We start from the raw sequence: 25,262 nt of genomic DNA on the forward strand, positions 1-25,262 counted from the left end.
TGCTGAGTTTTCCAAATTTGCTGGCACACTGACTGCAGCACTTTCACAGCATCATCTTTTAGGATTTAAAATTGCTTAACTGGAATTCCATCACCTCCACTAGCTTTGTTCATAGTGGTGCTTCCTAAGGCCCAATTGACTTCCCATTCCAGGATGTCTGGCTTTAGGTGAATGATCATACCATTTTGATTATCCCGGTCATCAAGACCTTTTTTGTACACTTCTTCTGTGTATTCTTGACACCTCCTTTTAATATTTTCTGCTTTTGTTAGGTCCATATCATTTCTGTCCTTTATTGTGCTCATCTTTGCATCAAATGTTCCCTTGGTATTTCTAATTTCCTGAAGAGAGCTATAGTCTTTCCCAGTCTGTTGTTTTCTTCCTTTTTGCATTGTTCACTTAAGAAGGCTTTCTTATGTCTCTTTGCTGTTCTTTGGAACCCTGCATTCAAATGGCTATTTCTTTCCTTTTCTCTATTGTGTTTCACTTCTCTTCTTTTCTCAGCTATTTGTAAGGCCTCCTCAGACAACCATTTTGCATTTCTTTTTCTTGGGGAGAGTTTTGATTGCTTCCTCTTATACAATGTTATGAACCACTGTCCATAGTTCTTCAGGCACTTATCTATCAGATCTGATCCCTTGAATCTTTTTGTTATTTCCACTGGATGTCCACGCGAGACCGCATTTGCCCCCGCCAGCACAGGCCTCCCGCCTTCGCTGCACCGCCGTCGCCGCAGGTGGACACGGCAACCAGTTCGCCATGGATGATGATATTGCCGCGCTCGTGGTCGACAACGGGCTCCAGCATGTGCAAGGCCAGCTTCGCAGGTGATGATGCTCCTTGGGCAGTCTTCCCCTCCATCATGGGGTGCCCCCAGCACCAGGGCGTGATGGTGAGCATGGGCCAGAAGGACTCCTATGTGGATGATGAAGCCCAGAGCAAGAGAGGCATGCTGACCCTCAAGTACCCCATCAAGCATGGCATCGTCATCACCTGGGATGACATGGAGAAGATCTGGCATCACACCTTCTACAAAGAGCTGTGTGTAGCTCCCAAGGAGCATCCCATGCTGCTAACTGAGGCCCCCCTGAACCCTCAAGGCCAACTGTGAGAAGATGACCCAGATCATGTTTGAGACCTTCAACACCCCCACCGTATACGTGACCATCTAGGTTGTGCTGTCCCTGTAGGCCTCTGGCTGCATCACCGGCATCGTGATGGACTCTGGTGACAGGGTCACCCACACGGTGCCCATCTACGAGGGGTATGCCCTCCCCCACGCCATCCTGCGTCTGGACCTGGCTGGCCGGGACCTAATGGGCTACCTCATGAAGATCCTCACGGAGCATGGCTACCGCTTCACCACCACGGCAGAGCAGGAAATCATCCATGACATCAAGGAGAAGCTCTGATACTTTGCCCTGGACTTTGAGCAGGAGATGGCCACCGTGGCCTCCAGCTCCTCCCTGGAGAAGAGCTAGAGCTGCCAGACAGGCAGGTCATCACCATCAGCAGTGAGCGGTTCTGCTGCCCTGAGGCTCTCTTCCAGCCTTCCTTCCTGGGCCTGGAATCCTGCGGCATTCACGAAACTACCTTCAATTCCATCATGAAGTGTGACGTCGACATCCGCAAGGACCTCTACGCCATCACCGTGCTATCTGGCGGGACCACCATGTACCCCGGCATTGCGGACAGGGTGCAGAAAGAGATCACTGCCCTGGCACCCAGCACGCTGAAGGTCAAGATCATCGCACCCCCTGAGCGCAAGTACTCCGTGTGGATTGGCGGCTCCATCCCGGCCTCTCTGTCCACTTTCCAGCAGAAGTGGATCAGCAAGCAAGTATAAGACGAGTCCAGCCCCTCCATCGTCCACCGCAAATGCTCCTAGGCGACTGTTAGTTGCCTTACACCCTTTTTCTTGACAAAACCTAACTTGCGCAGAAAACGAGATGAGATTGGCATGGCTTTATTTGTTTGTTTTTTGATTTTTTTTTTTTTTTTGGTGCTTGACACAGGATTTAAAAACTGGAACGGTGAAGGTGACAGCAGTCGGTTGGATCGAGCATCCCCAAAGTTCTACAATGTGGCGGAGGACTTTGTACATTTTTTTTTTTTTTTGTACTTTTTTTTTTTAAATGGTCATTCCAAATATCCTGAGATGCATTGTTACAGGAAGTCTTTTGCCTTCCCAAAAGCCACCCCACTTCTCCCTAAGGAGAAGGGGCCAGTCCTCCCCCAAGTCCACATGGGGGGAGGTGAATAGCATTGCTTTTGTGTAAATTATGTACTCCAAATTTTTTTTTGTTTGTTTTTAATCTTCACCTTAATACTTGTCTTTTTTGTTTGTTTTATTTTGAATGGTCAGCCATCATGCCCCCCTTTTTTTGTCCCCCAACTTGAGATGTATGAAGGCTTTTCGACCCCTGGGAGCAGGTTGAGGTGCGGAGACAGGCAGGGCTTTCTTGTACACTGATTTGAGACCAGTTCAATAAAGTGCATACCTTAAACATACACACACACACAAAATTGATTTGGATTTGATTTAGGTCAGACCTGAATGGTCTAGTGGTTTCCCCTACTTTCTTCAACTTAAGTCTGAATTTTGCAATAAGGAGTTCATGATCTGAGCCACAGTCAGCTCCCTGTCTTCTTTTTGCTGACTGTATAGAGCCTCTCTGTCTTCGGCTGCAAAGAATATAATCAGTCTGATTTTGGTATTGACCATCTGGTGATGTCCATGTGTAAAGTCGTCTCTTGTGTTGTTGGAAGAGGGTGTTTGCTTTGACCAGTGTGTTTTCTTAGCAAAACTCTGTGTTTTCTTGGCAAAACTCTGTTTTGCCCTGCTTCATTTGGTACTCCAGGGCCAAACTTGCCTGTTACTCCAGGTATCTCTTGAATTCCTACTTTTGCATTCCAGTCCCCTATGATAAAAAAGACATCTTTTTCTTGTTTTTTTTTTGGTTCTAGAAGGTCTTGTAGGTCTTCATAGAATTGTTCAGCTTCTTTGGCATTAGTGGTTGGGGCATACACTTGGATTACTGTGATACTGAATGTTTGCCTTGGAAGCCTACCAAGATCATTCTGTCATTTTTGAGATTGCACCCAAATTCTGCATTTTGGACTCTTTTGTTGACTATGAAGGCTACTCCATTTCTTTAAAGGGATTCTTGCCCACAGTAGTAGATATAATGGTCATCTGAATTAAATTTGCCCATTCCCATCCATTTTAGTTCACTGATTCCCAAAGTGTTGATGTTCACTCTTGCCATCTCCTATTTGATCACTTCCAATTTACCTTGATTCGTGGACTTAACATTCCAGGTTTATGCAATATTGTTCTTCATAGCATTGTACTTTACTTTTATCACCAGACACATCCACAACTAAGTATTGTTTTCACTCTGGCTCTGCCTCTTTATTCTTTCTGAAGCTATTTCTCCACTCTTCTGCAGTAGCATATTGGACACCTTCCGACCTGGGGGTTCATCTTTCAGTGTCATATCTTTTTGCCTTTTCATACTGTTCAAAAATGCCAAAGTGGTTTGCAATTCGGAGACCCAAGGAAAAGCTGATGTTGCAGCTTGAGCCTGAAGGCAGTCTTGAGGCATAGTTCCCTCTTTCTCCATGGACCTCAGTCTTTTCCCCCTAACACCTTCAACTGATTGGATCAGGTCCAATCACATTACTGAGTGTAATGTGCTTTACTCAGCATTCACTGATTTAAATGTTAATATCACCTTAAAAAGAGAGCCTCTTGATGAGGGTGAAAGAGGAGAGTAAAAATCTGGTTGAAACTCAAGATTCAAGAAACTAAGGTCATGGCATCCAGTCATATCACTTTATGGAAAATAGAAAGGGAAAAAGTGGAAGCAGTGACAGATTTTCTTTTCTTGGGCTCCAAAATCATTGTGGATAGTGACTGCAGCCATGAAATTAAAAGACACTTGCTCCTTGGAAGGAAAGCTATGACAAACCTAGACAGCATATTAAAAAACAGAGACATCACTTTGCTGACAATGGTGCATGTAGTCAAAGCTATGGTTTTTCTAGTAGTCATGGATGTGAGAGTTGGACCATAAAGAAGGCTGAGTGCTGAAGAATTGATGCTTTCAAATTGTGGTGCTGGAGAAGAGTCTTGAGAGCCCCTTGGACAGCAAGGAGATCAAACCAGTCAATCCTAAAGGAAATCAGTCCTGAATATTCACTGGAAGGGCTGATGCTGAAGCTGAAGCTCCAATACTTTGGTCACCTGATTCGAAGAGCCAACTCATTAGAAAAGACCCTGATGCTGGGAAAGACTGAAGACAAAAGGAGAAGAGGGCGACATAGGAAGAGATGGTTAGATAGCATCACTGACTCAGGGGACACGAAGCTGAGCTAACTCCAGGAGATAGTGAAGGACATAGGAGTCTGGTGTGCTATAGTCCATGGGGTTGCAATGAATTAGACATGACTTTGTGACTGAACAACAACAACAAAGTCACCTAAAAATACTTTTGCAGAAACACTGACACACAAAATTAATCATCAGAGATGGATACTTCCTCAGCATAATAAGTTGTATCTTTCTCTGCCACTAGGGTCTTTTTTTAAAGTTGGGAACAAACTCAGGGTCCTCACTACTATTTAGCCCTCTACTAAAAGTACTAGATTTGTAATCAGAAGAAAGGAACTAGAGATGTAAAGTTGGAAAGAATAATGTGATACTATCAGTAATTTTATATCTGCAGAATATCAGATACTCAACTGAAAGGCTCAAACAAAAGAATTCATGAAGATAGCATCATATAAAATTAATACACAGAAATTATCAGCTTTCATATTCATAAAAAATCAGCCAGTTAGGAGATAATGGGAGAAAAGATCTCTTTTGCAACAACAAAAAGACTGAATACCTAGAAATAAATTTAATAAGAAATTGGAAAGACTTTTATCAAGGAATTTTAAAAATGTTCTGAAGGAACAGAAGATGTAATGAACACATTGAAACATTTCTTCTTGTTGGATAGGCTATCTCAATGTTAGAAAGGTGTTAGTCTCCCTCTGTTAAATTATATGTGATCTCCACCAAGTCCTAATATGTACTTTGTGGGCATCTATATATGCTAATTCAAATGCTGATATAAAAAATAAGAGCAGCCAGGAAAACTTTGAAAAAGAAGGGTAATGTGAATGATGTAGCCATGAGGACTATTAAAACATAAGATAAAGTTTTAAAACCCTAAATAGCAGAGTTCTCACAAGCAATGGGACAGACCAGTGGAGAAGAAATATAAATGGAAAAAGAAAGTTCAGAAACAGACACACAAACACACAACATTTAAGCATGTGATGTCATTTTAAACCAGTGGAAAAGGATGAACTAGTTAATAGTGTTGATATAACTGGGTAAACCATCCAACAGAAAAACCATATCCCCCATCTTGCACAAGCATATATTCCATATGGATTAAAGACTGATTTTTTTTTTTAAAGAAAAAACAACAAGCCATAAATGCACTATAAGAAAACATATTTCTTTATAAAGTTTCAAGTTAAGTCAGTTCAGTTCAGTTGCTCAGTCATGTCCAACTCTTTGCAACCCCATGGACTGCAGCATGCCAGGCTTCCCTGTCCATCACCAACTCTAGAAGCTTGCTAAAATGCATGTCCATTGAGTCGGTGATGTCATCCAACCAACTCATCCTATGCTGCCCCTTCTCCTTTTGCTTCCATCATTCCAGGCATTAGGCTCTTTTCCAGTGAGTCAGTTCTTTGCATCAGGTGGCCAAAGTATTGGAGTTTCAGCTTCAGCATCAGTCCTTCCAATGAATATTCAGGACTGATTTCCTTTATGATTTACTGGTTTGGTCTCCTTGCAATCCAAGGGACTCTCAAAAGTCTTCTTTAACACCACAGTTCAAAAGCATCAATTCTTCCGTGCTCAGCTTTCTTTATGGTCCAACTCTTACATTCATACATGACTACTGGAAAAAGCATACTGGAAGTTGGATAGGCTTTTCAAATAGACTCAAATCCAGAAGACACAGTACAAAATGTTTAGTAAGTTTGAATATGTGTGTATGTATGCACTTTTCTCCAATGCAAAAACAGAAAGAAAAAAAAAAAAAAAAACTGACACAAGGAAAGCCAGAAGACTTGAAAAACTGGAAATAAAAACTGCAACTGCTAATTTCCATCCCTTTAAAACAATTATCACATATGGTTTTTCTAATGTGACAGATGTTAAACTGAGCACTTAAAAAGAGTTTAGTTAAGCTGTATACCAACCCTGTGATGCAGAATTATTACTAACCCCATTACACAACTGGAAAATTCAGGCTGGAAGGGTTAAGTAATTTGCTGAAGTCACAGAACTAGCACAAAGAGACCTCCAAATGTGAACCCTGTAACATGTACACCAAATACAGGATTCCCCAGAAACTGACCAGCAACCCAGTAGAAAAATGGGCAAGAAAGTTGAAGAATTCATAGAAAAAGAACTCCAATTGGCTCTTACACATAAGAAAAGATATCTAAAGTTGCTCATAATAAATATATGCAAATTAGAACTTCACTGAATCATTTGCAGGAAATGCAAGAGTTGCAGGAGATGCAAGAGATGCAGGCTTCATCCCTGGGTCGGGAAGATCCCCCAGAGTAAGAAATGGCAGCCCACTCCAATATTCTTGTCTGGAAAATTTCATGGACAGAGGAGCCTGGCGGGTTGTAGTCAATGGGGTCGCAAAGAGTCGGACATGACTGAGCATGCAGGCAGAGATGCAGAGAAGTCATTTTCAACTTTTGAGCTTGGAAAAAAATTTGAAAGCTTAATACTCAATTTCCTGATGAGAGAACAGGGAAAAAGGTCATTAGTCATCAGTTACTCATGGGAGTGTCAACCGAACTAATCCCTGGAAAGGGCAGTTGGACAGTGCTTGCAAGGATGACAAAGGTAGTGTCTTCTGATCCAGCAGTTCCCTTCCTGGAAATGAATCCTAGGTGGACGCTCCCACACAGTGATGTTTGTATAAGGTTATTCACTTTCTAGGAGCAAAATGGGAAAGAGCCCAGATGCTGTCAACATGGAACTGGTTACACACAGAATGAGGCATCTGGAAAAACGTATGGTGCGCATCGTCAAAGTAAACTATGCGAATTTTTTCTTCCTTTTGGAAGAAAGCAGTGCAGTGTTTGTAGTTTGCTACTTTTTTATGGGAAAAAAGATGAAAAATAAGAATACATGCCAAAAAAACCCCAAAAAGAATACATGCCAATCTGTGCCTGAAGATAAGTTGGAAGGCTACATGGCAAATTCTTAACAGGTCGCCTTGGCAGAGGTGGCGGGGGCAGCGGGCCCCCTTAATTTCAGGGTTGAAATTAAGCAGATGAGGTGTCAGGCATGGGAAGGAGATTTTTCACAATATATTGTTTTGAGTTTTGAACTTTGAGAATGTATAACTTATTAGAAATTAAGTTTAAAAAACTGGCTTAAACATTGTGCTATATGTCACAGTAGGCATTTAGAAAGAAGAAAATGTAAAATAAAAGGCATCGATATTTGAAAGGAGATAAGGTTGCCATTACTTGCAGATGATAACATTTTCTTCTTGGAACTCCCCAGAAAATTAAAGCAGGGAAGAAAATTTGCTAGAAATAATAGTTCACTGATGTGATCAATTGTTGGACATAGAAAAAAGGCATTTTCAGATATATTTGCAGATATATATTATCATATATGTTTTGTGTGCTCAGATGCTCAGTCCTGTCCGACTCTTTGCAACCCCATGGATTGTAGACCACCAGACTCCTCCGTCCATGGGATTCTCCAGGTAAGAATATTGGAGTGGGTTACTGTTTCCTCCTCCAGGGGATCTTCCTGACCCAGGGATCGAACTGCATCTCTTATGCATCGGCAGTAACCAATTTTAAAACGTTATAGAAAAAAAATATCCTCATAATGATAATAGAAAATCCCAAACCTTGGAAATTAAGTTATCAAGAAATAGGCATGGATCTACATGAAATAAGTGTTACTCAGGGATGTGACCCATGACAAAGATTACACCATTCCATTGAATTGGAAGGCTCAGTTTTGTCACAATGTAAATTCTCCATAAATTCATCCATAAAGGTAGCATGATTCCAAAAACAGATCTCAAAAGGATGATTTAAGAAATATTACCCATTAGAGGATATCTAGGAGAATATATACTTGATAATGTTACATGCAAGGAGACCAAACCAGTCAATCCTAATGGAAATCAACCCTTAATGTTCATCGGAAGGACTGATGCTGAAGCTGAAGCTCCTATATTTTGGCCACCTGATATGAAGAGCTGACTCATTGGATGACGCTGATGAAGACCCTGATGCTGGGAAAGATTGAAGGCAAAAGGAGAAGGGGACAGCAGAGGAGGAGATGGTTAGCATCGCTGACTCAATGGACATGAATTTGAGCAAACTCCAGGAGATAATGGAGGACAGAGGAGTTTGCTGTGCTACAGTCCATGGGGCCACAAAAAGTTGGATGTGACTGAACCCAGGTCTCCCACATTGCAGGCAGATTCTTTACCAGCTAAGCCACAAGGAAAGCCCAAGAATACTGGAATGGATAACCCATCCCTTCTTCAGCGGATCTTCCTGACCCAGGAATCTAACTGGGGTCTCCTGCATTACAAGCAGATTCTTTACCAACCAAGCTATCAGGGAAGCCCTATATTGCCTATTAATCATATATTAATATTAATTAATTATATTGGGCTTCTCTGGTGACTCAGACGGAATCTACCTGAGGAGGCCTGGCAACCCACTCCAGTATTCTTACCTGGAGAATCTCCATGGACAGAGGAGTGTGGCGGGCTACAGACCATGGTGTCACAAAGAGTCAGACACGACTGAGCACATAACATTATATATATGTATTAAAACCACATCAACAGTGACATAACTAGAACAAGCAGGCACAGGTGTGGAAGCAGATATGTAGAATCAGACAGGGGCAGAGATGGCCCTAGTAAATGTCAGAATTTAGAAAATGTTCAGGCTGGCCATGATCCAATCAACAGGATCAGCTCTGATCATGTAGGAAACCCTGCATGGATACACCATTAATTGATAAAAAGCAAGGAAGTAAATACCAGGGCAAATAAGACTGAGGGCTGCCTCTGCACAGCAGGATTTAAGGGTGGGCAGGGGTGAGGCAGGTGACCACTGTTTTTTTTGTGATTACCTGCATTTTCAATAGTGATGTAAATGTATTACTTGAATAAAAAAGTTTAAAAATCCATACGTTGTCCCTTTTCATCCGGATCCCCACTTCTTGGGGTGACAGGTTCATGTGGATTTCATGTATGCACTAGATTCATATTTTATCCTCTAACATTCATATTAATATATTTCTCTTTAAAATGGATGCTGTATTGGCATACTATTCAACAAATTGCTTTCTCGCTTACTGTACACTCTTTCCTGGTCTGTCCGTATTGCTGTTTCTTTAGAATTTGTTTCTAAAAGAAGTATTGATTCAGTGATGACTGGGATGTTTTAGGGCTCTACCAAATTTTTTTTTTCCTTACAGTTTACACTTCTCATCAAAGAGGAGACTGTCACCTCTTAGGCAGCTGTTTGTCATTTAAGAACTTGTTCGTTTGATTTCTAGGTACTTCACCATTTTGCGTACATCATTAAACCTGAACATTGGAGTGTTTCTTGACCACTTTTGTCAGCTTTTGGTCATAGGTTTTGCATGTTTCTCTCCCAGGTTCTCATGTTCCTCTTCTTTGGTATTTGAGGCTAGCTGGGGTTTGTTTTAATGAGGTAAGTCACGCAGCAGCAGAAATGACTGTCATGAAGGAAGAAGTTTGTTTTGCTCACATCCCTAGAGACAGGAGGCAGGGCCTCTCATGCGGGCCACGCAGGAAGCCCTGGGACAAGGGAGGGTGGGCAGGGAGGCCGAAGGGAGAGAGCAGGAGCGTTTATTTGTACATGAAGGAATGTGCAAGGCGGGGTGAATAGGTTTAGGGTTGCCTAGACTTAAGTTCAGCTGGCTCTGGAGCACTGATTGTCCTTAATCCTCTGGTAACCAACCCAGGGCTGATTGTGGCAGTGGGTGGTGGCCCAGAGGATGAAAGTCCATGACGGATAAAGGAGACCTTAGGGGTGCAGGCTCTGGTTGCTCTGCATCTGAGAGACACACACCCAGGTGAGCTGTTTGCTTGCAGCTGAGCTGCTTGCTCACTCTGGGAGTCGGCCAACCCCAGGAGTCTAGTCTCTCGGGGTCAACAGGACAGTCAAAGCATCAGAATATCTTGATTATTTGTATGCAGTTTTTACATGTGAAGGATCTTTTCAGTTTTATTTATGTACCACTTTGATATGTTCAGGTTTGAGATCTCCCTTTCTCTGTCCCCTTTGATTCCTCTGAATCTATGCTCTCTGGGCTCCCTGCCTTCCACGCAGGGTTTAAAAAATATTTTGTAGTAACAATGTGTACCTGTTGGGGTCATTCTGAGGATGAAATGTCATAATGCACCTAAGATGCCAGAATTTGTGTTCTATAAATGTTATTTTCTGTCCTGTATTTGTGACAAATATCTTCCCCAATATTTTCCTTGGTAGCATCTTTATCTTAGCATATATCCTTTTTAAATTTAAAATAAAAATAGCTTTCATGGGAATTCCCCAGAGGTCTAGTGGTTAAGACTCCACACTCCATTGCAGGGGCAAAGGTTTGATTCCTGGTTGGGGAACTAAGATCCTGCATGCTTAGTGGTGTGGTTAAAATTTTTTTCTTTTTTAAAGAGAAACTTTCTATATTAAAAGAAAAAGCAGGGGGACGCTTCCCTGGTGGCTCAGATGGTAAAGAATCTGCCTGCAATGTGGGAGACCCAGGTTCGATCCTTGGGTTGGGAAGATCCCCTTGAGAAGGGAATGGCAATCCACTCCAGTATTCTTACCTGGAAAATCTCATAGACAGAGGAGCCTGGAGGTGTACAATTCATGGGGTCTCAAACAGTCAGACACGACTGGGCAACTAACATTGCAGTGGCGAGCGTTCAATTCCTAGTCAGGGGACTAGATCCTGCAGGCCTTATGGTGTGGTTAAAAAAAAAAAATTAAAAAAGAGTAACTTTCTATGTTACAAAAATAGCTTTCCTTTTAATTTCCAATTTTTAACCTTACAAAGACAGTAGTTTAAAGTTTGAGATTATGGCTCTGGTAATCAGACAAGCTGATTTTTCCAGTCTGGACTTGGCCACCACAGTGAGGACCTGGGGGACTTTTTGGAAATGGCACCCCACTCCAGTACTCTTGCCAGGAAAATCCCATGGGTGGAGGAGCCTGGTTGGCTACAGTCCATGGGGGTCACAGAGAGTCGGACACGACTGAGCCACTTCACTTCACTTGACTCAGTTTACTTTCCTGTGACTCAGCCAAGCAAACCAGCCGTGACTGGAGGTAGGTATTTAGACACTGCCCCCAAGATTGATCACACATCTAGCCAGTATACTTGGCAGGTTCTATGTTGGAGAAAAACGGAGGTGTGGACACTCTTGATAGTTGCTGGATGCAATTTAATCACAGACACACTGGGTAAAAGTTGTCTGTGAAAGCCACCTGCCTCTTGAGAAACCTGTATGCAGGTCAGGAAGCAACAGTTAGAACCGGACATGAAACAACAGAATGGTTCCAAATAGGAAAAGGAGTATGTCAAGGCTGTATATTGTCACCCTGCTTATTTAACTTACATGCAGAGTACATCATGAGAAACGCTGGGCTGGATGAAGCACAAGCTGGAATCAAGATTGCCGGGAGAAATATCAATAACCTCAGATATGCAGATGACACCACCCTTATGGCAGAAAGTGAAGACGAACTAAAAAGCCTCTTGATGAAAGTGAAAGAAGAGAGTGAAAAGGTTGGCTTAAAGCTTAACATTCAGAAAACTTAAGATCATGGCATCTGGTCCCATCACCTCATGGGAAATAGATGAGGAGACAGTGGAAACAGTGTCCGACTTTATTTTTTGGGCTCCAAAATCACTGCAGATGGTGACTGCAGCCATGAAATTAAAAGACGCTTACTCCTTGGAAGGAAAGTTATGAACAACCTAGATAGCATATTAAGAAGCAGAGACATTACTTTGCCAACAAAGGTCCGTCTGGTCAAGGCTATGGTTTTTCCAGTGGTCTTGTATGGATGTGAGAGTTGGACTGTGAAGAAAGCTGAGCACCGAAAAATTGATGCTTTTGAACTATGGTATTGGAGAAGACTCTTGAGAGTCCCTTGGACTGCAAGGAGATCCAACCAGTCCATCCTAAAGGAGATTAGTCTTGGGTGTTCATTGGAAGGACTGATGCTGAAGCTGAAACTCCAATACTTTGGCCACCTCATGCGAAGAGTTGACTCATTGGAAAAGACCCTGATGCTGGGAGGGATTGGGGCAGGAGGAGAAGGGGACGACAGAGGATGAGATGGCTGGATGGCATCACCGACTCGATGAGTATGAGTTTGAGTAAACTCCGGGAGTTGGTGATGGACAGGGAGGCCTGGCGTGCTGCGATTCATGGGGTCTCAAAGGGTCGGACACGACTGAGCGACTGAACTGAACTGAAAGTCACCCAGGATGAAAGGAAAAAAAAAAAAAAAAAAAGCACAAATGTCGTTCCACAAAGTTTCACAACATTGCCACCTAGTGGCAAGCATGCAAAATAGCATCGGCAGTGCCACCGTCAGCTGAGAAGGGCCAAAACAGATAAACTTAGGAAAACCGCATAGAAAACAAAAGTGAAATATGAACTCTAATCATCTCTTTTATTATTAGATATTAAACCTCCTATTCTGTTTCCCCAGTAACTATTGCTTCCCCTCCTAATGATTTGACCCTACCCCCCACCCCTTTTTCCCCTTGCCTGGGTGATGGTGAAATTTGCTCAGTCGTGTCCGACTCTTTGCGACCCCATGGACTATACAGTCCATGGAATTCTCCAGGCCAGAATCCTGCAGTGGGTAGCCGTTCCCTTCTCCAGGGGACCCTCTTAACTCAGGGCTCAAACCCAGGTCTCCCGCATTGCAGGCGGATTCTCTACCAGCTGAGCCACCAGGGAAGCCAAGAATACTGGAGTGGGTAGCCTAACCCTTCGCCAGCGCACCTTCCTGACCCAAGAATCGAACCAGGATCTCCTGCATTGCAGGGAGATTCTTTACCAGCTGAGCTACCAGGGAAGCCCATCTATAGTCCTTGAGAAAGAACTAAAGGAGGATTCTTTACTAGCTGAGCTATGAGGGAAGCCCATTGTCAACCAAAAAGTGTTCAGTCACTGAAAGAAGTTTGCTTTTCGAAAGGGATGCTCATGGCTCAGGGATGATGTCCGTCTCCATTAAGTATCTGTGCTTGGCCGGAGTTGGCACACACCCCTCTCAGCTGGATCCCTAGGCTTCCGGAAGGTGTGACTGAGCGCTGCGCCTGGGCAGGCGAGTGCCGTGCAGAAGAAGCTCTGCTTTCGGAGGTGGGCCCATTACCAGGGCAAACCCTTTGCTGTGTTTTCCTGGGCACGTGACTTGGGGCTGTCTTGTCCCCTGTGGCATTTGGAGACCCCCCATCTCTGGCAGGAGTATTCCTGGTCTGGCCATTTTCAGTTCCCATATGACAGCCCTGTTCAATCCTTGAGATCATTTAAATGTGCTTATCGGGGGTATTTTCTACAGGTGGTTTCTCTCTACCACTCCCCAGGATGGTTCTCACATTCTAAAGTATTTCATTCTTCTCCACTTTCCAGCATATTTTACACCTTAAGGGTTGGACATGGACTCTCCATTCAACTCTCTCTTGAATATTTTCTCGGAACCCACGTTAAAGTAGGGCAGGCAAGCAGACCATGACACGTTGCCGACAGTAAATTCAGAAATGTGACTTGAACTGAGTATTTAAAAAACTCCAAACCCAACAAGTTGGAAGTAGTAGTTATTCAAACAAATCAACTCTTTTATTTCCTTTTCAATGGTGCACATCTCAAACTGGTGGAACAGACAGGTAGAAAAATAAGATTATTATAGAAAATTCCACTTTTGAAGTGTATAACAATTTGGAGACTGATCAGTAGCTAAGATAACCTCTTCTCAGATGACATGAACACCTTTGCAGTCCTGCTCCTGGTCCTATGGTGACATAGATTTAAATCAACATGATATCTTAAAAATAGAGGAAAATTCCAAAAGGGAAATATAAATAACCTGAAGCATTTCCAGAAATACAAGTAACACGTATGCATTGTGTATTGAAGGATGAAAATCTGAAATACACACATAAAATACATTTTCTAAAGCATTACTTTTAGGACTTTTTTTTTTTTTTTTTTAAAGAATACAAGGTTTTCAACTCTTTAGCCAAAACATAAACACTGCTGCTGCAGAAAAGTCACCCTTTTTGAGAAAAAATCAGTGGCTGCTTTACATGATTGAACATAGGGACTTTAAACTTTAAGTATATTTAATGGTGCAAATTAACAGACATAGTAGGAATACATCATTCTAGATTACAAAACTACATCTTTTATTAGCACATGGTAAATCTCATCCATTGTTTTCCTCTCATTATGCTAATTCCAACCCTAAATTTCCAGCCTCATTGATAAGGATGTATAAAATTATATCCACAGTTAGGGGAAAAAAAAAAATCCAAGCCACCACTAGCAGGAAAGAACACCAAATCGTAAAAGAAACTGGGGTTACCAAAGTTTATTTTTGGTGATTCTCATTACAAGTGAATAGATTCTTAATTAGCTTTGCTTATTTTTCTTTAACTCACAAAGATAATTTTTGAAGAGTTTTCTTAGCTTTCACTCAGAAGTGTTGACTACCAGAATGTGAGGTGTAGGTGAAATTTTATTCTAACACATGAAATGAAGCAAGCTGAAACCTTAGTTATATCAGGAAACTTTCAACTACCTCTGCACCTAACATTTAAAAAAGAGGAAAAAATAAGCCCTTTTGGAGACACTAGTTTCTCATGTAATTCTGATCCACGCATGCATCATGAATTAAAAAAGTAAAATTATTCCAAGCGGAAAGAAGGAAGTTCTATGGAAAAATATCAATGTCAAATTAGGCTAGGTTCCAAAGATTTTCAACATTTCAAGTTTCCTTTTAATGACATCATCAGTATGACAGCTGAGTTTGTATTCAAAATCTATTTTATAAATCTATAATTTGTAATTATATAAGTTATAATTATAAATCTACATTGGCAAAATATTCTACTCAGATAGATATGTGTGGGGTACACCTGTGTGTTAGGGCTTCCCAGGTGGCACAGTGGTAAAGAATCCACAGCCAATGCAGGAGACACAGGTTCGATCCCTGGGTCAGAAAGATCCCCGGTAGAAGGAAATGGCAACCCACTCGTACTTAATCCCAGTAACTAGAGGTTTTGAAGACACACTGCATCACTGAGGCCTGGCTTTGCTTTCATGACCACATCCCACAGTGTTGCTGACTTGGGGCATCAGGCCGTCTCTGCTCACCCCTGGGAAGGTGTTCTTACCAAGGCTGAAAGCTGGGTTTGTGTGCTAGCATCTCCTGAGGAGTCCAGAACTGCCTGAATTCTGCCAAGGATGTGTGTGCGTTCAGAGCCGGTGTGGACCTGTGAGGATGCTGCTGTCCAGGTGCCCTGAGGGAGGCTTCTGCTGCCCCCAAGTCCTTCTTCCTGGTCATGCTGCTGACAGCAGGTATCCCTGGAGAAGGAGTGTGCTTACGATTCTGAGTGCTGCAGGATTCTGAGTCAGTGAACTAACTGGCTGGCAGGGCTGGGTTGACATGGCCAGGTGCTCAGATCCTAAACTTCACCAGCTCCCTTTGGCTTCAGACTCTTGGCCCTGTCCCATGAACTTCCCAGGGCATGACTTGAACCTGCAGCCTAAGGATCATGTCCTGCTTGGGAGTTCAGATATCTCCAGTTGTGTTAGAACAGCGGCGATGGCTCCAAAGCAAGTTTCTCTTTGATAAATTTGTACATCCTGAGAGGTTCCTTTGGAAAATTCCTAAGAAGGTAGGCTGTACCCCAAACTTGGGGAAATGAGTTTCCTATGACATCCTGGGATGTCTTCAGTTCGTCCAGACCTTGGCCATCATCTGCTGACTGAGGGATATGACCTCTTATTCCCATTGCCCTTCCCAGGTTCTAGAATTCTCCCAGTCCCAACCATCACCTACTCCCTGTTCCTTGGATGAGCCAATCTTCACCTGGATCAGGTAATGCCAAGTGTAAGGGGCCTTGCTTTCTGTGTTTCTGTGCTGACATCTGACATGCACTTCCAGCTTGAATGTTCTTGAAATTTGGGGTTTGCAGCTGTGTGAAATAAATCACATCTCCCATGGTCTCAGCAATATTAAGAGTAAAAGAAATCTGCTGATTCCTGGAATTGAAGCCATTTTCCAAGAGATAATTCCACTTATTTTGTTAGCATACTTTTGATTATATTTGTATTTTCCCCTCCTCACTTTCAAAATGTATTTTTCCATCTTGCTATTTAATTGGTAAACTGCCACAAGTTCAAGTCTGAAGTTCTTAAAACCCACTGAAACTGTAACAACAACTTCTGTCAGGTGGAGTTTTCTTGGCCCCAGAAATCTAGTGTCTTTCTTGGCAAAACTCATCATTTTACATTTTATGGTTGGTGTTTAGTTGTTTTGCCTAAAAGAGAAAACACTCTCAGTGGCAAGTATTTCCTCTGAACAGTTCTGTTATCAATTCTAATAAGTTTATGCAAGAGAAAAATGCACTGGGATTCCACTCAATTATTTGCTTTCTGCTAATAAGGATAAAGTCTGTGAAACTCAATTATTGTTGTTTATGGAACAGGCTGTCAGGCAGTGATTTATTTCTAATGACAACAGGTGACACCAGGCTAGAACTTGGCACTGAACCACGCCTGGCAACTCCCCCAGTGGGGATCTGGTGAGAGGAATTTAACAAATTTCCATTTGAGAGGAGCCTCTATTAAATGAAGAAATAGTCCTTCTGCTCCTCTTGAAGGAGATAATGGAATCCCCAAAGCAAAACTGCTTTGCAGAATCTATGACCCAAAGCTCTGTGAAGTTGTTAATACCTCATTGCTGGGAGTTACTTTCACAGTTTTGAACTGTAACCGACCCCAAATTTGTCTCGGACCAAAAAGTCTGCATTTCACAGAAGCAGGTAAGAAAAATCCTGCAGAAGTCTGGGAGTGGGCTGCATTCAGGAAGACCGTCCCGGTTGTCACACACCAGGAATCTATTTCTTTAACACCAGGTCCCTGTGTTTTGGTTCATAAGAAAAGCAAAATAGTTCACCATGGTGATCACACACCAATCAGTTGCAGTTCTTCTAAATTCCAGAGGAAAAAAATATAATCAATCCCCATCTCATCGCTAGTTTTGAGAAACAGTTTCAGGTTCTGAAGACAGGGTTTCATTTCAGGCTTCTGAATAACTCATCAAGAATATAAAGCATCAGCCTATTTAAAAAAATACATTGTTCACGTAAAAACATCCTTTTTCCATCAGAGAGTTGACAAGGTTTTGACAAAAACCTGATGCTAATTTGCATCTTTCAGGAGAGGACCATCTTCCAGCCCCTTCCACAGCCTGGTAAAAATGACACCCCCAAAGGGCTGCTATCTTCTTTCCTGTTCAAAGCAAGCCTGTTTGAAGATTTGCCAAGTGAAGGATCAATTTACATAACCGGAGGAGGTGCGTGTCACTAACAGGGTTTTGACTCAAAGTCCAATTTTCAGCAGCAAGGCATGCCAGGAAAACGTCCCAATTTCAATTGTCTAGTTCATCCTTGTTGCTAAGTTATGCTTTTGTAATTTCAGTATTTCCATTAAAATGTCACATCCACTGACATCTCAGATGAAAAGGTAGAGAAATTTGATAGGAAATACAGAGCATTATAGCAAACTTCATTCAAACACCCAAGCTTGAAATCTAACTTGCTATTATCAAGTATTCTGGGAACCATGCCTGCTAGTTGATGGCAGGAGAGACAGCCCCCAGCTCAGAAACCAAACACGGGAAAATGAAACAAGATGCCTGAGTAAAGCAATAAGCAGCAGAAATAACCGGGTCATATATACAATCCCCTCCTTTTATTTCAGGAGTTTGGATTTTTCAGAGCAAGGGGAAGGCACTGTCAAGGGATATCACCTGCACATCCAGGGAAAGTGGACCACCGAACAGGAACCCATGAAAAAGCCAAGAGGGCAAAAAGAGAACTGGACTCCCCAGAGATTTCTATCTCTGAAATGTATTTTGAAATTATTACCTCTCCACTAGCTGAGGCTGGAAGGGACAATGACCTTCTGATGACCGTGTCCTCTTCTCATCCCATTTCAAGAGGGTTCCATTCTCACCACAGCCATACCTGCATGGATCTTAACACAGAAGATCCATGTTCTAAGATGCAACTCAGCCCTTCGCCACAAGATTCTTGGGGCCCCTGGGGGACACTTAGTGTCTGTGAGGACACTAAGATGCATATCAATGGCCCTGCATCTCTCTGGCACAGTCATCTTGGGCAGGCTTATCTGTTTCTGAATATGGAGGTGACTTGGGGAGACAGTGAACCGGGCAGGTGAGTGAAACATCCACAGGAACATGAACAACATCCCAGCCAGACGAGATGCTTCAGGGAGCCCTTCTGGGTTTGTACTGTATATCTGACCCACCCCAACAGTGATGCAAAGGGAACCTTGAACTTGGCACACAGCAAGAGAAAGGATATTGCCTTTAAACCCTTCTTGTGATGACCTCAAGTTAAAGGCTTCTGCTTTTCTTTGCCAAAGTCCTCAAATAAATGATAGCAAGTGTGGAGTTCTCCAAATAAGGAAACCACCGCACCCCTGACTCATCACCAAAGACTGAACATGCCAAAGGGCAGAAGCATGGAGGTCAGCAGCTATTTCAGCTGGGTGTGCTTGAGCCTTGGCGGTTCTGCACACAGAAGCTCATGGTTCCAAAGCACAGGAAAAAGCAGAAATTCCCTCACATCCTTGGAGAGCTGGTCGGGGATATGGGCACCGAGCCATGTCTCTATTCCCCAAAAGAGTAATCAGCAACCTACCTTCAGGGGAGACTTGGAAAAAGAAACAATTAAGCCAGTGAAAGAGAATCTGTTTTTCTCCTTCATACAGTGTTTATTCATTTTGGGTAAGAGTAAGCGTATGTGATGATAACCAGCTCCATGACAGAACATCTCCAGGTTGATCTGTGGTTCAGCACCTATTACATCTCTCCTGCTGGAAAGAGGATTCTTTAGGCGGGGGCAATGGCTGGAAGCAGGCTGCCTGTACCCCCAGCAGGCACAGGACCCTGGATAAAGTGTTGACAGAGGTAGTTTTTACTTTCACACCCATAGTACTATGCAAGTATTGAGTACAAAGAGTACGCTTCCTTTGCACTTGAAGGCCTTCCGTCTTCAGAAGAGGCTGGTGAAGACTTGAGTGATCATCTCTTCCTAGTAGAGTCCAGCTCTCCTTCAGATCACAGGGAGACCCAGGACTTCCCAGGTGGTGCTAGTGGTAAAGAACCCCCCTGCCAATGCAGGAGATGCAAGAGCCATGAATTCGATCCCTGGGTCAGGAAGATCTCCTGGAGGAAGGCGTGGCAACCCGCTCCAGTATTCTTGCCTGGGGAACCCTGTGGACAGAAGAGGCTGACAGGCGACAGTCCATAGTATCACCAAGAGTTGGAAACAACTGAAGCGACTGAACACGCACGCAGAGCATAGAGAGACCCAGAAAAGGGGCCTGATGCTCTCCTTCCAACTCCGAAGGGGGCAGGCTGCTTTTTTATCATCGGGCCCCAGACTACTTCTCCTGCTGTCATATTGCAAACCTTCTTGTTATCACTTTGACTCAGGCGGATCCTGGTACAAAATACCCTTAAATGTGATCAATACAAAAAGCTTCCCATTAGCTAAGAAGAGTTATAAAGTATATGCACTTATTTCTCCAGAGATAGAAGGGAAAAGAGAACAAGCCAAGGCTTTTGGTTGGTTTCTTTTTTTTTGGGGGGGGGTGGCTCACCCACATAGTTTGGCATAACCAGCTACATAAAGCCTGAAGCCCAATTCACTCTGTTTTGATTAAGAATGAGGTGCTTTTTTATTATCATTTTCCTTGGAAGTAAGGGGGAAAGAGGAAGCTGTAAAGTCAAGAATCAAAATACAGTGAATCTGGAAGGCATCTGGGAGCAAACAGAAATTTAAGACTAACGCGCACAGGAAGAAGCCTTGCCTTATAACCCCTGCCTGCTGCACTGAATCGTCTTAATTGTCGAGTTCACGGTCACTAGGCTTTTCTCTTCATTTCCAGCGATGCCGGACGAGCGAGGACTCATCGTTGACCACCTCGGGATCTCGGGGGTGATGCCTACACCGGACTGGAAGTAGCAGCAGGGTGATTAAAACAAGAAGGATGACTCCACACACACTCATGAGAGTATAGGAGACGATCCACAAGATGGGCTCATTCAACGGCAGGGCAGGGACGCAGTTGCTGGCTATGTCCTCTGTTGAGAAAGGCCCGGAAATCTCAGACACCGGAGCACCTGCGATTTCTGAGGAGACAGAAGTGGGGAAAAGCCACAGCTGTGAGATGAGCAGTCATCCCCATCACATGACCCAGGACATAACCTTTTGCTTTATCGGCCACAGTCAAGTCGCACTGGCTCTCACGTTCCGAAGGCCCCAGGGTCTGAGCACACACCCGGGGGGTCTCGGTGGCCGTGTGCCTTCAGAGGGTCCAGTCCCCTTCTTGGTGGAGTGACAGCGTGTCTCAAGGCCTGCAGGTGCCGAACCCACATGGCAGAGAGCAACGTGCAGAAGGACACAGAAGCATCAGGTCCTTCTCGGCAAGAATGGAGCACCAGGCAGGTGAGCGTGAACCGCCGGTGAGCCGCGTGGCTGTGCGCCCTCAGCGGAGGTGAGCAAGGAAGAGTAAGAAGCATCTAGAACAGAAAACTCAGCTGCACCTGCCAGAATCATGGGGATTTACCCTGTGGAGTCACCCTGAGTTCACGCTCCGTGGTAGATTCCATAGTAGGTAACATGCCTACATCAGCCCGACCCACACTCCTAGTGGGTTCCAAGACCAGCGGGGTCAGCCTGGCCCAGGAGACTCTTCCCCACCCCACACTTGCCCCACACTTGTCCTAGGTCACATCTCCAGTGTACACAGTGCCCAGAATCAACAGAGGTAAATGAGGGACTTCCCTGGTGGTTCAGTGGTTAAGACTTTGCTCTTCCATTGCAGGGGGAGTGGGTTCAATCCCTACTCAGGGAACTAAGATTCCATATGCCTTGAGGTGAAAAAATAAAGAGTGTTAAATGAGTATACTAGTGGATTTAGGATGTAACTGGTAACATGGAAAAAGAAAAACAACCCAAAACACAGCTACAATTCTACCCATTACTTTTGTAAACTGATGCCTGAAAAGCATTCTCCCTGGAAAAGGACTTCCCAAAGCAGATTTGGGGATCCCTAATATTTCATTTGTCTGTACTAGGCTGATCTGCTCCTTTCAGAAGTATAGAATTTTCTTGGCATCTCAAGTTTTACTTGGAAAAAGAAAAAGGCCTCATGACCCATTTAAACTGACTGCTAAGCATTTAATTTTCCTATAGGTAAAGCCTCAAGATCCTAAGGCCTGCCAAGTAAGATCCTTTTTTACCGAGGGAAGAAAAAGTCAAAATAATACCTTTAAGGGTATGGTCTAAAGTGAGGGAAAGAACAAACATGAATAATTTGCAAAAAGGTTGCTTTTTCTTACTATCGATGTGGATTCTGTTAATACGGATCCATGGCTTCTTCTCCTCCCAGGTGGCGCTAGTGGTGAAGAGTCTGCCTGCCAATGCAGGAGACATAAGAGATGTGGGTTCCATCCCTGCATCAGGAAGATGCCCCGGAGGAGAGTATGACAACCCACTCTGTACTCTTGCCTGGAGAATCCCACGGACAGAGGAGCCTGGAGAGCTACAGTCCGTGGGGTCACAGAGAGTTGGACATGACTGAAATAACTTAGCATGTAGCATGCCTGACGTTTTCTAAAAGTGCAGGAAGAGAAAAGCAAGAAACAGAACACGCAAACACCTATGAACAGAGGAATGCTGGCCTTCTGCTCGTCTAGATGCTCAAGTGCCTACAGACATCCTCAGCTAACGACTGAAAGAAAAGTGAAGTGTTAGTCACTCAGTTGTGTCAGACTTTTTGCAACCCTGTAGACTGTAGCCCGCCAGGCTCCTCTGTCCATGGGATTCTCCAGGTAAGAAGACTGGAGTGAGTTACCATGTTCTCCTCCAGCGATCTTCCTCACCCAGGGACTGAACCTGGGTCTCCTGAATGGCAGGCAGATTCTTTACCATCCAAGCCATAGGGAAGCCCCTAGAGCATTTAACAATCATTACATGACAAGGGCTTCCTGGATGGCTCAGTGGGTAGAGAATGCACTTACCAGGCAGAGGATGCAGGAGACACCAGTTAGATCTCTGGGTCAGGAAGATCCCCTGGAGGAGGGCATAGCAACCCACTCCAGTATTCTTGCCTGGAGAATCCCATGGACAGAGGAGCCTGGTGGGCTACAGTCCTTGGGGTCACAAAGAATTGTATACGACTGAGCATACACATTGATACATAATGAAAATAACCTTTATTACAAAGGCAATAGATAGTATGGTAAAAAATTTGAAGCTGTAAGTAAATAAGGAAATAAAAACACACTCAAAATTTACCACTCAGAAATAGCCAATACTAACATTTTTTAATATAATCATAGGCATCAATTTTTTAAACAAAGATGGAACCATGCTGTTCTATACACTGTATTTTCACTTTATATGTGATCTGTCTTTTCATAGCATTTAATTTTCAACCATGCTGTCTTTATGATTACACAAAAACCATATTATAGATGTATCAAATCTGCTTACCCATCTCTGAGACCATTTAAGTGGTTTTTAATATTTCCACCACTGTGAACACTGACATGTAAAACATCATGTACCTAAGTCTTTGCCCTTATTCATAGTTTGTTTCAGAATGAGTTAATAAAGTAAAACTATGGGTCAAGGTACGCCCACTTTTAGGCATCTGGATAAATGCTGACAACATACACACAAGAAAGGCTGAGACACTACATGCCCATCAACACAGGCTGGGTACCACTTCTCACACTCTTACCAGCATCAGCGCCTACAAGGAAAAACGATGGCTCTCAATCCAAAATCATGTCTGTAGTTCTTTGATTACCAGTTGGGGGCCCATTTGAAAAACACACTCATTGGCCATTTCTATTATAATTCCTATCTCTTTCTCGTGGATTTGTAAGAGTCATGTATATAGTAAAAACTTTCTTTTGTTGAAAATGTCCTTCCACAGTAGGCCATTTGTCTTTTCAAAGATTCATTTACTTTATAAATAGAGAAGCTTTAACAAGCAATTATGAGAATGAAACATGCTTAGTGGAAAGATAATATCTTAATAGAACAAAGCACCAAGAAATGAAAAGTCACTTGAAACCACTTCTGTTTCCAGACAAGATGGAAGAGGGACAAGACTTACCCTTTACCCTTCCACCTGAAACAACTAAAATAGACCAAAAAAAGAAAAAGATTCTGAAGATATTAAAACTTGGGTAAAGAGACACAGTAAACCCTGAGGGATGGAAACAGATGGAGCCAGCCCCCCAGGTGCCCATCTTCCTACATTGAGAGAGTTTCTGGGTAGTGGCACAGACAAGGGTGTCACCCAAGTTGGGGAGACAGAGGCAGAAACCCAGAGAAGCAAGGGCTCTTGGGGTTTGCAGGTAGCGTGATGCAGAGGAGAGAGAGCTACAAAGTGAAACCCCACACACCCCCAGAGGACTTCCCCTGAGCCGTCAGCCCAGTGCTGACCGTAAAATGAATGAGGGCCAGTGAAAGAACCACTTGGAAGGATGAAAAGAAACTATGCTTGGGGCTCACGCAAGAATCATGTGAGCTCACACAACAATAATAATTCTTATGCTCACATAAGAATAATGACTGTGGCCGATAATTTCCTGTTTGTTTCCCACGGTGAAAAACAAAAACCCAGAAAAACTCACTCAATTCACAGGGTACTTAGAGTACTAAAGGTCTTTGCTTTGTAGTAGGAAAGATTATCCCTAGACTAGCACTACTCTGATGCCTCTGATAAAGCTTAAAAGCAAGACAAAAAAGGATCAAACTCTTTATAAGGAAATTAACTGTGACCCAGACACATCTCAAGAGTATTTTAAAGAACACAAAAGTATTCAGCAACCAACAGGGTAAAATTCACAATGTTTGTTACCTGATACAAAATTACCAAAATGCAAAGAAATAGAAAAATTCATAACAGGGAAAAATTAATAAATTAAAATTTAGGAAGAAATGACACAGGTGATAGGATTATTAGGAATTATATTAAGCCAGTTATTATTACTCTATTCTACTTAGGAAATGATAGACAAAATATTAGTCACATTAAAGAGAGACATGTGCTCAGTTGTGTCCAACTCTTTATGACCCCATGGACTGTAACCACAGGCTCCTCTGTCCATGGGATTCTCCAGGCAAAAATACTGGAGTGGGTTGCCATTTCCTTCTCCAGGGAATCTTCCCAACCCAGGGATCGAACCCACGTCTCCTGTGTCTCCCACATTGGCAGGCAGATTCTTTACCACTGTGCCACCTGGAAAGTCCTAAAATACAAACTATAAAAAAAAGACATAAATCAAACTTCTAGGGATTAAAAACTACATTAAGTGAGATGAAAAATATACTGAATGGTGTTAACAGCAGATTACACATTGGAAAAAAAAAGATAAGTGAACTTGAAAACATAGCAATATGAATGATTAAAATGAAACAAAGTAAAATACTGAAAAAAAAAATAGAAAATCAGTAAACTGTGGGGCCACCCAAATAACAGGAGAGGATGGGAGGCAGAAAGAATAGTTGAAGCAACAGTAACCAAAATTTTCCCAATGGGATAAAAACTATAAACCCACTGATCCAAGAGACTCAGAGAACCCCAAGTACAAGAAACATGAATACACTAGTGAATTGCTGATAACCAGTGTTAAAGAGAAAATCTTTAAAGGAGAGAGAAAAAGAAATATTATGTACAAAGGAACAAAGTAAAGGATTATAGATGATTTCATGTCAGAAACTATACAAGCTCTAAGAGAGTAGAGTGATATCTTTAGAGTATCAAGGGGAGAAACGCAGCCAGCCCAGAATTCTA

At 42.9% G+C, this 25,262-nt stretch overlaps 1 protein-coding gene and 1 pseudogene across 2 annotated transcripts in view; one reads left to right on the plus strand and one right to left on the minus strand.

The window, feature by feature from the left end:
- The first annotated feature begins 674 nt into the window (after positions 1-674).
- LOC122675173 lies at positions 675-2,186 on the plus strand (annotated as a pseudogene). Its single transcript, XR_006335211.1, has one exon. The product of XR_006335211.1 is annotated as an actin, cytoplasmic 1-like (transcript).
- An 11,751-nt stretch (positions 2,187-13,937) lies between these two features.
- The window catches only part of BACE2 (beta-secretase 2), a 112,078-nt gene continuing 100,753 nt past the window's right edge, over positions 13,938-25,262 (minus strand). Inside the window, exon 9 of the mRNA XM_043874015.1 lies at positions 13,938-20,577. Coding sequence (XP_043729950.1) covers positions 20,324-20,577 — 254 coding nt within the window. The 3' untranslated portion in view covers positions 13,938-20,323. The remainder of the gene's footprint in view (positions 20,578-25,262) is intronic.

The sequence above is a fragment of the Cervus elaphus genome, chromosome 19 (genome assembly GCF_910594005.1).
Source record: "Cervus elaphus chromosome 19, mCerEla1.1, whole genome shotgun sequence".
Taxonomy (NCBI): Eukaryota; Metazoa; Chordata; class Mammalia; order Artiodactyla; family Cervidae; genus Cervus; species Cervus elaphus.